Below are 13,091 nucleotides of genomic sequence, written 5' to 3' on the forward strand. Positions count from 1 at the left end.
TTTTCAGTTATTGTCTCTTCAAATATTTTCTCAGGTCCTTTCTCTTTCTCTTCTCCTTCTGGGACCCCTATAATGTGAATGTTGGTGTATTTAATGTTGTCCCAGGGGTCTCTTAGACTGTCCTCATTTCTTTGTCATTCTTTTTTCTTTATTCTGTTCCTCAGCAGTGATTTCTAACATTCTGTCTTCCAACTCGCTTATCTATTCTTCTGCCTCAGTTAGTCTGCTATTGATTCCTTCTAGCTTGTTTTTCATTTCAGTTATTTATTGTTCATCTCTGTTCGTTTGTTCTTTAGATCTTCTAGCTCTTTGTTAAATATTTCTTGTTTCTTCTTGGTCTGTGCCTCCATTCTTTTTCTGAGCTCTTGGATCATCTTTATTCTCATTATTCTGAAATCTTTTTTGGGCAGATTGCCTATCTCCACTCCACTTAGTTGTTCTTCTGTGATTTTATCTTGTTCCTTCATCCGAGGCATGTTCCTCTGCCATCTCATTTTGTCTAACTTTCTGTGATTGTGGTTTTCATTCCGCAAGTAGCTGGGTTATAGTTCTTGCTTCTTCTGTCTACCCCCTGATGGATGAGGCTGGTCTAAGGACTTGTGCAGGCTTCCTGGTGGGAGGGACTGGTTTCTGCCCACTGGTGGGTGGAGCTGGGTCTTGTCCCTCTGGTGGGCAGAGCCATGCTCTGGGGTCTCCTTCTCCTGATGGCAGACCCCTATGCTGGGGAGCCTGATGTGGGGCTCAGAACTTTCACTCCTGTGGGAGAACCTCTGTGATCTAATTATTTCCCAGTTTGTGGGTTGCCTACCTGGTGGGTATGGGATTTGATTTTATTGCAATTGCGTCCCTCCTACCATCTTGTTGTGGCTTCCTCTTTGTCTTTGGATGTAGGATATCTTTTTTAGTAGGTTCCAGTGTTTTTTGGTCAATGTTTGTTCAGCAGTTAATTGTGATTTTGGTGTTTTCATGCAAGGAAGTGAGCTCACATCTTTGTACTCTGCCATGTTGTCTCCCAATCCTGTTTTTATGATGTTAATTAGCATTCTTCTATCCACTCAAAGAACTCCCTTTATCATTTCTTGGAAGTCAGGTCTGGTGGTAATGAACTCCCTTAACTTTTGTCTGTTTGGGAAAGTCTTTATTCCTCCTTTGTTTCTAAAGGATTGCTTCACCAGGTGTAGAATTCTTGGTTGACAGTTATTTTCTTTCAGTGTTTTGGATATGTTATCCCATTTTCTCCTGGCCTGAAAAGTTTCTGTTGATAACACTGTTGATAGTCTTATGGGGATTCCCTTTTATGTAATTTCTCTCTTTTCTCTTGCTGCTCATAAGATTCTTTGTCTTTTGATAATTTAATTATAATGTGTCTCTGTGCAGTCCTGTGCAGGTTCAATGTATTTGGGGTCCTTTGGGCCTTTTGGATCTGGATATCTATTTCTGTTTTGGGAACTTTTCAGTCATTATTGCTTTAGTTTTACTTTGTCCCTTTCTCTTTCTCTTCTCCTTCTGGAATTCCCACAATATGAATATTGTTTCTTTTTATTGTGTCCCATAAGTCCTGTAGGCTTTCTTCTCTGTCATTTTTTTTTTGTCTTTTTGCTCCTCTGACTGGTTAATTTCAAACATCTTATCTTCTAGGTCACTGATTTTTTCTTCTGTGGGGTTGAGTTTATTTTTGAAGCTCTCTGTTGAATTCTCAGTTCAGTTATTTTATTTTTCAGCTCTAGGATGTCTTTTTTTTTTTTTTTATGGTCTCTGTTTCTTTATTGAACTTCATGTTTTGGTCATGCAGATGTCCTAATTTCATTTAGTTGTTTGGCTTTGTGTTCTTATATTTCACTAAACTTCTTCAAGAGGATTATTCTGAAATTTTTGACAGTTCATAGATTTCCATTTCTTTAGGGTTAGCTATTAGCCCTTTATTAGTTTCCTTTGGTGGTATGATATTTACCTGATGTTTTTGTGATCCTTGATTCCTTAAATGGGTATCTGTGCATTTGAGTATGTGGTCTCCTCTTCCAGACTTCGCATGTTTACTTTGGCAGAGACAGTTCTTCACCAGTTAGTTCAGTTTGGGTTTCTGGACATGTCTCCTAGTAATGTCCTTGGGCAGGTTGAGCCTGCTATTAGGGTTTATTTTGGGGTGAGGCAGCTGTTCAAGCTGAGGTCAGGGGTGGGGGTGTATGCCACTAGCTGAGAACAGCTGGAAAGGACTGCTGGCTTGGTTCCTTGCCCATGTGAGGCTATAGGATGGGCTCCACAGTTGCCTTGATTCTCTGGTCAGGCTTACTAGATGGCAGGGACTGGGTAATATACTCAAGAGTAGGTGGGGCTATGAATTAGCTTCCCTGCCCTGTTAGGACAGCAGGATGGGACCCAGAGCCTGCACAACTCATTGTTTGGGGACCTGAATCAGGCAACAGTATGTACTGAATATTCTGGTCAGGTGAGGCCACCAGTTTTGCTCTGCAGACAGGGAAAGCATGGGCTATGCTCTGTTGAAGTTCCAATGTAAGAAGGACTGTTGGATGGGCTGTGCAGCTTCCTGTGTGCTCTGGTTAGGTTCCCTGGTCAGGCAGGCTGAAGGCTGTATTCAGCAATGAGCGGGGCTATGAATTCATTTCCCTGCCTGGGCACAGTGAGAAAAGCAGCTCCAAAACCACTAAGGCTCTTTGTTTGTGATCCTGACTCAAGTAGACCCATGCCCCAAGTTCCCTGGCTGAAGAGGGCCACTCGCTTTACTCTGGGGGCGATCAGCTCTGTCCACCTGCCTCTCAGCTCAAGTGTTGCTGGGTTACACAGCTTCCAGATGTTCTCACCAGCCCTTCCTGTCAGATGGGGATGGGAGCCATGTTCTGCAGCTGGTAGGGCTGTGACTCAGCTTTTCTGCCTGGGAGTGGTCAGACCAGGCTCCAGGGCCCACAAAACTCCTCCACTGGGGACTTGAATCAGATAGACCTGTACCCTGCCAAGTACCCTAGTCAGACTGGGCCATCGACTTGGTTCTACAGATGAGCAAAGCCGCTGGTTGGGACTACTACTGAAGCACGGGGTGGGGGGGGGTGCTTTCGCCTCACTCCCTTGTTCTAGGATTCTCTTAGTTGTGTCTTGTCCATGAATTGTTGTTAACTGTTTCCCTTGTGAGGGGGAGTGAGTGTTAGCTCATTTTGCATTTCCCTGATAATTAGTGATGTTGAGCATCTTTTTCATGTACCTGTTGGCCTTTTCAGTATCTTTAAAAAGAAAGCCTATTCAGGTCCTTTGCTCATTTTGGATTATTTGTGTGTTTTTTGCTATTGAGTTTCATTAGTGTTTTATATATTTTGGATATTAACTCCTTATCAAATATGTGGTTTACAAATATTTTTTTCCCATTCTGTTCATTGTATTTTCATTTTGTAGATTGTTTCTTTTGCTGTGCAGAAGCTGTTTAGTTTGATTCAGTCCCTCCTGTTTATTTTTGATTTTGTTGCTTGTGCTTCAGGTGTCATATCCAAAAAATCATAGCCAAGACCTATATAAGGAGCTTTTTCCCTATGTTTTCTTCTAGGAGTTTCATGGTTTCAGTTCTTACATTTAAGTCTTTACAGGATTCTTATTTTTAGATATATTTTTTTAAGGGACAAGTTCAGAAAAAAATTTTTGAGTTGACACAGTATCAAGAAGTATCACGTCTTTTTTTAATTAATTAATTTATTTTTGGCTGCGTTGGGTCTTTGTTCCTGCACACGGGCTTTCTCTAGTTGTAGCGAGCGGGGGCTACTCTTTGTTGCGGTGTGTAGACTTCTCGTTGCGGTGGTTTCTCTTGTTGCGGAGCACGGGCCCTAGGCATGTGGGCTTCAGTAGTTGTGACACACGGGCTCAGTAGCTGTGGCTCGTAGGCTCTAGAGCGTAGGCTCAGTAGTTGTGGCGCACAGGCTTAGTTTCTCCGTGGCATGTGGGATCTTCCTGGACCAGGGCTGAAACCTGTGTCCCCTGCATTGGCAGGAAGATTCTTAACCACTGCACCACCAGGGAAGTCCCTAAAGTCTTAATGTACCATACTTACCTCACTCCCACCATGTCCCAGAAGATTTGGAAGGCCAAGTTCTCTGACTCCGTGCCTTGTGCTTTAGATAGGTGGACAAAGTGTCATTTCCAACGTACTCCTCATCACATTATGGAGAACTTGGCTTACCATTTTGATTCGCCTGGAGTGTACCTTTAAGACATCAGCAAGATAAGGGGACTCTAATTTGGCTAATGCTTCTTGACCGTTGTCACTGATAAAGGGCCGGTACTACAACTTCAGTGGTCTGTAGTTACAAGTCACATTGTGGGTTATCATTTTGGTCAAATTAGAAGTGGAGAACTGGGGGATTGAGTTGTTTCATTCAGTACACCAGACCACAGTATATGCTCTAGGAGTCCTGAAGACTTTCTGGACTCATAACCTTACTTCACAGGTATGGAGTTGGAGGTCTAGATAGGTAAATGGAGTTGGTCAAATTCCCATCGCTGGTTAAAGAAAGAGCTAAGACCCAGCTAGGCCTTCCTAAGCTGTAAATGGGTCTATTATCTTTCCTGTATAGAATCTATACTGTGAGCACAAATTATACCATAAAGTAAAATATATATCACTCATTAATAGTTGTGGCTTTTGGGGGCTTCCCTGGTGGCACAGTGGTTGAGAGTCCGCCTGCCGATGCAGGGGACGTGGGTTTGTGCCCTGGTCCGGGAAGATCCCACATGCCGCGGAGGGGCTGGGCCCGTGAGCCATGGCCGCTGAGCCTGCGCGTCCGGAGCCTGTGCTCCGCAATGGGAGAGGCCACAACAGTGAGAGGCCCGCATACCGCAAAAAAAAAAAAAAAAAATAGTAGTAGCTTTTAATTAAAATACTGGAAGTACTATTTCAACAATCTGGTGATTCTAGTGATTCTCAAATTTTAGTATACATTTAAAACTGCCCAGAGAACTTGCTGCAACAGATGGTGTCACTCTGAGTTAGTAGATGGGGCCCTCAAGCAGGCCTTTATAACAGGTTTCGAAGTGGTCCTGATGGTAATGCTGTTAGCCTAGAGACCACACTTCGGGAACCTAGTTGGTCTAAAGCAAACCCATGCCATTTCCTGCTACTTGTTATGCGCCACTTGTATACTGTCCACCAATTGAGAGCCACATGGTTAGATCCCCCAGCAGGAAGAGCAACTAGTGAACTTTTCTCTGACCTTCCTAGTGCCTTTTTCAGCACTTGCTTGGGGGTGGAGAGCTCTGGCTTGAGTCAGACGGCCTAGGTGCTCTATTCTGTGTTCTAATGGCTGCATGATCTTGGATAAGTCGCTTAGCCTCAGTGCTTCCGTTTCCCCATTTGTAGAATGGAGATATTGTCTTCTAACTCATAATTGTGGAAGGATTAAATCAGATAACACATACAAAGAGTTTAAATGAACAATAATCACTTGGTCTAGCAATCAGAGACCAGTCAGGAAAAAAAAAATGACTCTAGCTCTTAAAGAAAGACCTGAATAAAGAGGATTGGTTACTCAGGTGATGGAAGGACTCAGAAACCAAACTGGGGGTGGTGAGAGAAACCAGAGGTTTAGCAACAACAGAAAGCTGCAACTACCCCTTGGCTTAGAATAAAAATGGGAGGAGGCACTGTTGCCAGAGGAACAGAGAGGGAGAGAGGAGCATAGTAGGGCTGCTCAGATTCCAAAGAGTCTTTCTGGCAGGAACTGGCGCCACAGGGGAGATTCACTGCCTAGAAGCCAGAGGGCAAGAGACCCTGAGTATATAGTTCTCTGGGATACAGAACAGAGCAGGGGAAAAGCAGGAAATGAATCTCAAGAGTTACTCCTCTACACAGTATATTAGTCATTGTTGCCATGACTGTAATTACTTATGTGCCCCTCTCATCGCCATCACTAGACCATGCCTCCATGTCTAGGACCCTCACTGTGCTTAGGTGTTGAGTGCCATGTACGTGCAAAGTGGCCTCATTATAAATTCATTCAGCAATCAAAACAAGTGGGGAAAGTTATTTTAGATTAAGAATGGTTTGCATATATTGACTAGATACTAGAGTGTGAAACCAGCATCTGTAGTGAGTCTTTGTTCCCTGTCTAGAACCCCATGTCACACCTCTGCCTGCTGCACAGTGCCTCACAGTGTCCCTGCACTGTGCCCGTTTCAAAGACGCAGCCTGTAGAACAGAGAGACAAAGCCAGACACCTTCACTAACGATAGTTTGTAGAGAACCATTCTGAAGGTTTGGGGTTGGATGGTGAAGGGGAGGGATTAAGGGACAGTAGAGATCACATTTTTTTTGGACCAAGAACATGCCTTGCAATGACATCACCTAGAGCTACTTCTTTTCATCATTAAGGATATAGTGAACCGATGTAAATGACACTGTGTTCTTCTCACTTGACAAAAATGAGATAATGTAATGACAGTGAAAGGGGGTGGGTGGGAGACTCCAGGAGAAGCAACATTATTAACCGAAAGAGCAAGAGAACATATGTCTTCGGTGATCACTGAAATCTCAAACCATAACCTAAGTTTCAAAACAAACTTTATTCTGTTTGAAGACCTAATACAATGCATTAAAGCAACTTAAAACAACAAGACATAGCTCCATTGAATCTATAGCTTGAACAAATGTCAAGGAGGCACAGTCCCCCCGCCCCCCACCCCAGGTGCCTTGTAAAGGCAAAATTACAACTGACCATGACATCCTCCCTCTCGTCAAAAGACCAACTTTAACAATGTCATAGAAACAGATTTGTAAAAACGTCGAAGAGATCGTAGCTTTAAAAAATACACACATATAAATGAGATTTTTTTGTTTGTTTTGCCTTTTTTTCTTCTGTTTTTAAATAGCAGCACCCTGGGCAGCTCACGCTATCTCACGGTGACAAGTTCCAGGTGAGGTCGGTTAGTGTTTCCAATGAACCCAATTTTGTTCATAATACTAGTAATTTATACTAGTAACTTATATACCTAGATTTCTAAAAAATAAGAATTTGGCATTTCAGAACTTTGTCCCATGTGAGGCATTATGCTATAAACTGCCCCTTTCTTAAATGACCCTGACCTCCAATTTCAGGGTCTGCTCTCCAACTGACTTGGATACCATGCATAGCAAAAGCACAGTTGTTAGAACCAGCAGAATTTTTCTTCCAAAAAGGAACATCAGTAGGACTTCCCAAACACGTTACTAGCTCATAACCAGCTATATGACAAAGCAATTGGTTCCCCACAGTGACGGCTCACATAAACACATTTTGACTTGACACACTGAAAACGAGGATTTCCGAGTTCAGCGAGTCACGTAGACCAGCTACCCAAGAGGAGTAACTTTTAAACAACAGAAACAAGCCAAAGAATTATGAACTTCTTCTCACTTCACTTGCAAACACTTTTCACCTTTATAAGACAAAACAAAGCAACTTCAAAGGAAAAAAAAAACCCCATACACACATACAAGAATTGTACTAGACATTGGCTTGTTATGTACTTGAACTCAACGACTGTGGATCTGTTTTGGCTGAAAGGTGTACTGGAAACACAGTCCATGCACATATACATATATACATATATCGAGGGCCGTGAAGTCGTCCGGTGTTGCAGACGCAGGCTTTTTGCCTTTTCAACGTGGTTATGATTTTTCCCTCATGTATTGTATCAGATCCCAATGCTCCCAATTCTAAAGCCCCATCACAGCCTCTCTCCAGCTTAGCTTCTGGCTTGTATCTTCAGGATGCTGCGCTGGGTGGGGAAAATCAATGCGTGGATGTAAGCATGTATCAGGAGGGCCTCTGCTGTCTCCATCCCTAATCATAAGCTGCTCAGTGTGGTTAGGAGATGAATGATTGGACTCAGAGCCCTGCTGGTCAAACATCTACAAGGACAGATGTGATGGCATGCCACACGCTGTCAGAAGGGTACTGGGCACAGGCGTAGCATCATAGGTAAGTTGTGACTCAAGGTGACAGGAAACAATGAATCCTGCCTTTGCTGGTCAAAGAAAAACCTATTGCATTTCTGCTCGTGAGAGGCAGAAATAAGGCAAGTGCCTAAATACCATGCCATCTTGTGAAGTGGTGAAGCAAAAACGTGGACAGAATGGTAGCTTTTTAACGCAATATTCCATCTCAGATCTTATATTTTAGAAATTAAAGTTCCTTAATAGCATACACAGATGTGCTACTAAAAAACCACCAAACCTAGTTGATAAACTACTATTAACTAATGGTTGGGCTGCTGTATGACATGGAAGGATAGTTGTAAAGGAGACACTCAGAATAAAACCAGGGGAATCGTCAATTGTCTGGAGATGTGAGGGAGATGGTCAGGTCAGTACAGTCAAGTTTGAGGGCTGACAGTCTGGCTGTAAGACTGACTATTGCTATTGATATGAGTAGCTTCATGTAAAAAGGAAAAAAAAAATACATTCTACAGTTGACTGAGTCAGCCACTAGACTGATTCTTTCAAAAGAATTTTAAAAGGAACAACATTAAAGAACAAAACAAAACCCCCTTCCCCCCAGTAGTTGAAGGAAAGAGAAATAAAGCTGTGGTGAATCTAAATAGGAAAGGAAAACTGAAGTTGTTAAGATTCCATTTTAATCTCCCCATTATTCCTCCCAACACAGGTACAGTTCCCACTGAACCCAAAAGCTTTTGCATATGTAAATTGGGGAGAGAGATCTCTTGCTGTCGCCTTCAGTTGGCAAGAATACTCTAACAAGCCCTTCCTTTTCCCCACGGTGAAGTGAAGTGTAACACATACAATTATTTGGGTGAATGAGGACTGGTACTATGATTCCTACAATGGCCATGACTTGAACAAGCTCCCCACAATCGGGGCAGGAACGATTATGACCACATCTATTTGCTTTCTGATCTAAGTTGAGTGGAAAGCTAGGAAAATAGCAGATATCCAGATAAAAATATCTTTTCAGCTCATGCTTTTTCTACAGTGGATGTTGGCTGGTTGTTAACGGGTAGTCTAATGTTAAAGAGGGACAGGTTTTCTAAATGCAGCAATGATACTTTAAAATGGGTGTTTCCAACAAGGGTGAACACTGCTCCAGGACCCTGCCTGCCTGCCTTCCTAAGACCCAGCATTCCCATAGGTTTGTATTTGTCATGAGGGTATAGTAAGTAGCAGATCAAAGTGGGAAAAGACTTCACTTTGCAGTGATCCACTTCTCTGTAATCACAAGAAAGAGAAAGTGCATGCCATCCTGCCACCCTCCCCCCCACCTGTACATCCCTTTGCTACATTCCCCTCCCTAGAGTCAAGAAGTTCACAATTCTTTATGAAACAAACATTGCCAGGTACCGTATCTTAAGTCTTGAAACAATATTGTTGAACTCAGCCATACTTTGTCATATTCATATATCTTTCTCTTTTTTTATTGAATAAAGCAGCTTTGAAGCTTATCAGGCACTGCCCAACAAAACATTTAGTCCAAAAAAATCTGTTATGAACTTTTTAACCTTGGGCTAACAGCCAAGTACTCTGTACAAGAAAAACTGTAAAATATTTCATAGTTTTAAATCTGAAGCCATTTTTTTTTTAAACTGGCATCCTGTACATTTCTTCTTTTTTAAAAAAAAGGTAACGAGTAACAAAATGAATATTAACAAAAAAAAAAATCAGGGACAGTGTTTTCAAGCAACAAAAATTGGGGCAGGGGAAGCTTATTCTGAAGGTACGTTTAAAACAGGTAACAACGATGAAAATTAAGAATTGCATAGCACTGTGAAATTAGCCTTCAGCACAACAAAACAGAAGCTATTTGGTATTGATACAAATCCATCATCTATTTGATAGTTAGTCATTCAATATTATGTACATATTTTATATACTAAATGTCATTTTGAAGTCCTATTTTCCAAGCTCCATTTTTCTGTTGGTGGGTTTTCTTGGTTTGTAGAGTTTTAATGAAACACTTTCTGGCACTTTGCTACAACAGAATTTCCTCTGAACGTACGTGAGCGGACGTTCCCCAAAGTGTCCCCTGTGAGCGGAAGTGCCTTTCTGCTACATATCGGTTCATTTCGTTAGAAAATGAAATAATCCACAGTGCGATGTGTCTGGGGCCACCGTGCACGGCAACACCCAGGCTGGACTGAGCGACCCCAGGCCAGGGCTCGTCAGCCCGTCCCCGCTCCGGTCTCCAAGGTCCCAACTCTTGAGCTGGTAAAGCTTCTGAAAGCACGAACAAGCACCATGGTTAAAGGCCTCTTTGTCCCTGCACGCAGAGATTTTTGCATTTCTTCTCTTGGTGTCGTGTGTGGTTGTGACTTTAAATTAATCCAAAACACAAAACCAAAAAGAAAGGAAGAGGAAAGGAAGGAAGGCTAATTAAGCACTCCAGACGAGGAACGCTGGTCGTCGCCCAGTGCGAGCCCGCCGCGTATGTGTCTTCCCCTACTGCCGTGTGATCGAAAGCTCGAGTCACATCTGAAGACGGGCGGCTGGGTGTCCGCAGCTCAGTTCCCAGGTCGGGCTGCAGGGGAGCCCTGTGCTTGCTGGAGGCCTCGGGGAGCTGAAGGTGAGAAGCAGGCGGGAGGGCGGCCCTTCATCGCCGCTGCTGCGCGTACACCGGGTAGGCTAGCGTGACGTTGAGGGAGTCGTTGTGCTGCACGAGGGACGTGTGTTGGTAGTGGAGCACCAGTTCCTTCAGGGAGCTGTACAGGTTGTAGGGCTCGGCGAAGCCGTAGCCCGTGGCCGTCTTGTTGATGACGCAGTGCTTGACCTCACCGTCCACCCTGCACATGGAGAGAGAGCACAAGGGCCTGGGTGAGCTGGGCCAGGATGAGGCGTTTTGGGTAAAAGCGTCGTGAAAATCCCCGATGCAGGCCAGCCTCCACCTGGGGACCAGTCCTGGGGGAGCCCTAGACTCGTGGAGTTGTCCCTTGTCACTTACTGGCTGGCTAACTTCGGGAGGTAACCCAGCTTCACTGAGCCACTGGGTTGCCATCTTTAGCATGGATTAAGAGGGAGACAGTAGTCATCCATCTGTAAGAGGAGGTGTACGGAAGGGGCTTGCTGGATGCCTAGAGCGCGGTGAGCAGGCAACGGGTGGTGACTTTAGCCGTTCCTATGAGCGCTGCCGCCCAACCAGAGTGGTACCATTACAATGATTAACAGGCTTCCTCCTTTCAGGCAGGCCTGGAATCGTCCACATACCTCTCCATCTATTCTCCTATTCCCTTGTCCTCACTCAAAGGTCTCACTTCTTTCCTGTAGCGATATTTCTCTGCTTAAATGGAGGGAGGTGATGGGCTATAAAATATTCGGAGACCCTTTCTCTCCTAGAGGACATTCACGTCTCTGAAATAATGTCAGTGAACCAACCTCACTCTTCAAAGTACCCCCGAACTATTACATAAACAAAGGAAAACAGGCCATAGGACGGAAATGTCTTCTCTTGGGTGTACTTATCTCAGGGACAGTGAGCAGGGTCCTTTCTCTTACTGTTTTAACCTGTCGCTGATGGGACTTTACCTGTGGGTGGTGCTTCCATGTGGATCGCCTCAGATTCTAACTATACGGAAGCCCCCCCCCCCAAAAGCAGCAAGTGTGGCTATTTCCACTTGACGAAAAAGGAAAACAGGACTTCTCCCAAGCCCTAGTCTCCCACCTAAACAGCAGGTTTCTTTCTACTCGACAGCCATTCCTGCCTAGACTTGAAAACAGTAGGTCTCATTTCCTCTTCTCCACCGTTGTACTACTGTAACACTCTTAAAGGTTAGAACTTTTCCAAATCCTTGCCCGCACGGTTGGCTGGCTGAATGAATGAAACACCTCCTTGAGCTGTCTGACGAGACAAATAATTGGCTGGGGGTACGTACACTACGGAGCACGCGTAGCAGCCCTGTTTACTGCTCTCCCGGACCAGAAAAGTGCCATCTCGTTTCCCTCGCAACAGGTTTTCGGCTTTGTTTCGGTTGCTGCTGCCAACATTCCACGTCTTCTCGTCGTGGTGGGGCAAATCCTCGTCATCTTCCACCAGCGAATATTGGCTACAAAGGTAGAAGAGAAGGTTTCTAAATGAAGTACATGGCAGCCAGCAGCCTGCCCCTCTCCTCGCTTCGACCTAGTTCCTGCCCCTCCTTCAAGCAAGTCAGGCCAGCGATTGTGGGTCTGACTCGACCAGCCTCTCTGGCCTGAGTTTCCTCATTGAGTTTAGCCTTCAACCCCCACCCCCGAACAAAGAGTTTTAGTAGCACTAAGTGATACTCTTCCTGTTTCAAGTCAGTCAGTAGCTACCTGCGGCAGACAGCAAGGTATTAAACAATCCCGTTTGTCCAGTTTAGATCAGGAAATTGATTGACTAGGAGGAACACCAGTTTTCAAATAATTGAAACAAAACATATACTTAAGCCTTAAAAATATGCTAAACAGGGTTGTCTCCCCCCAACACCACCCCCACCCCCACCCACATCGGTCCCAAAATATGTTCGGATTTTCTAGACGGTTCCAGGACATCATCACAGACACAGTGTCACTTCAAAGCCCCATGGGGGAAAAGGAAATCTGCATTCTCCCTTGCTAAACTTTCCTTTTTTAAAATTCTGGGTAATGAGACTGATAATATTTTCTCCTACGAGACGTGCCATTCCTCACTTGCTCTGCAAACGAAGCAAGTTGTGCATTTTCCTTAAATGAAAAAACACCCTTGCTACCTCCCATCTGTGCTAACTACTTACTCTTCGGTGTTTTCATTGCCCAGCCATTCGTTCAGCTTCTTCTGCCGAACACCTTTCTGAGTCAACCACCTGGAAAAGAGGTTTAAAAGGAAAATGCATTAAGAACCGATCCTTGATTTTTGCAATGACCAATCATGCACGTGCAGGGTTCCATTTCCAGTACATACATCAAGTATTGGTCTCTTGTCTTTCTCAGCTGAATGAGGTCTGGTTTAATGCTGTTCATCCGTTTGTCAATCTCACGATACTCGGCAGCCTGCTTCTTCAAGTCCTCCTCCAATCTCCTTCTGCTGTCGACAATTTCACTGATGCGAGACTTTAACTTTTCATAGTTATGCATAATCCTGTAGGCAAGAGCAATGCATCCATAATTACCTGGAGCA

General features: G+C 44.1%; 1 protein-coding gene across 8 annotated transcripts in view; it reads right to left on the reverse strand.

Moving 5' to 3' along the window:
- Window positions 1-6,536: 6,536 nt before the first annotated feature.
- PIK3R1 (phosphoinositide-3-kinase regulatory subunit 1) overlaps window positions 6,537-13,091 on the reverse strand; it is an 86,436-nt gene continuing 79,881 nt past the window's right edge. For 7 of the 8 annotated variants that reach the window (XM_027100956.1, XM_027100952.1, XM_027100953.1 and 4 more), the window contains 4 exons: window positions 12,876-13,052; window positions 12,709-12,777; window positions 11,851-12,021; window positions 6,537-10,764 (listed from right to left, as the gene is read on the reverse strand). In XM_027100956.1, coding sequence (XP_026956757.1) covers window positions 10,575-10,764; window positions 11,851-12,021; window positions 12,709-12,777; window positions 12,876-13,052 — 607 coding nt within the window. In that variant the 3' untranslated portion in view covers window positions 6,537-10,574. Of the gene's footprint in view, window positions 10,765-11,850; window positions 12,022-12,704; window positions 12,778-12,875; window positions 13,053-13,091 lie in introns of those variants that run through there. The other variant, XM_027100955.1, reaches the window with a different exon arrangement.

This window comes from Aethalodelphis obliquidens, unplaced genomic scaffold, assembly GCF_003676395.1.
Source record: "Aethalodelphis obliquidens isolate GAN/ISIS:26980383/991018 unplaced genomic scaffold, ASM367639v1 scaffold4, whole genome shotgun sequence".
NCBI lineage: Eukaryota > Metazoa > Chordata > Mammalia > Artiodactyla > Delphinidae > Aethalodelphis > Aethalodelphis obliquidens.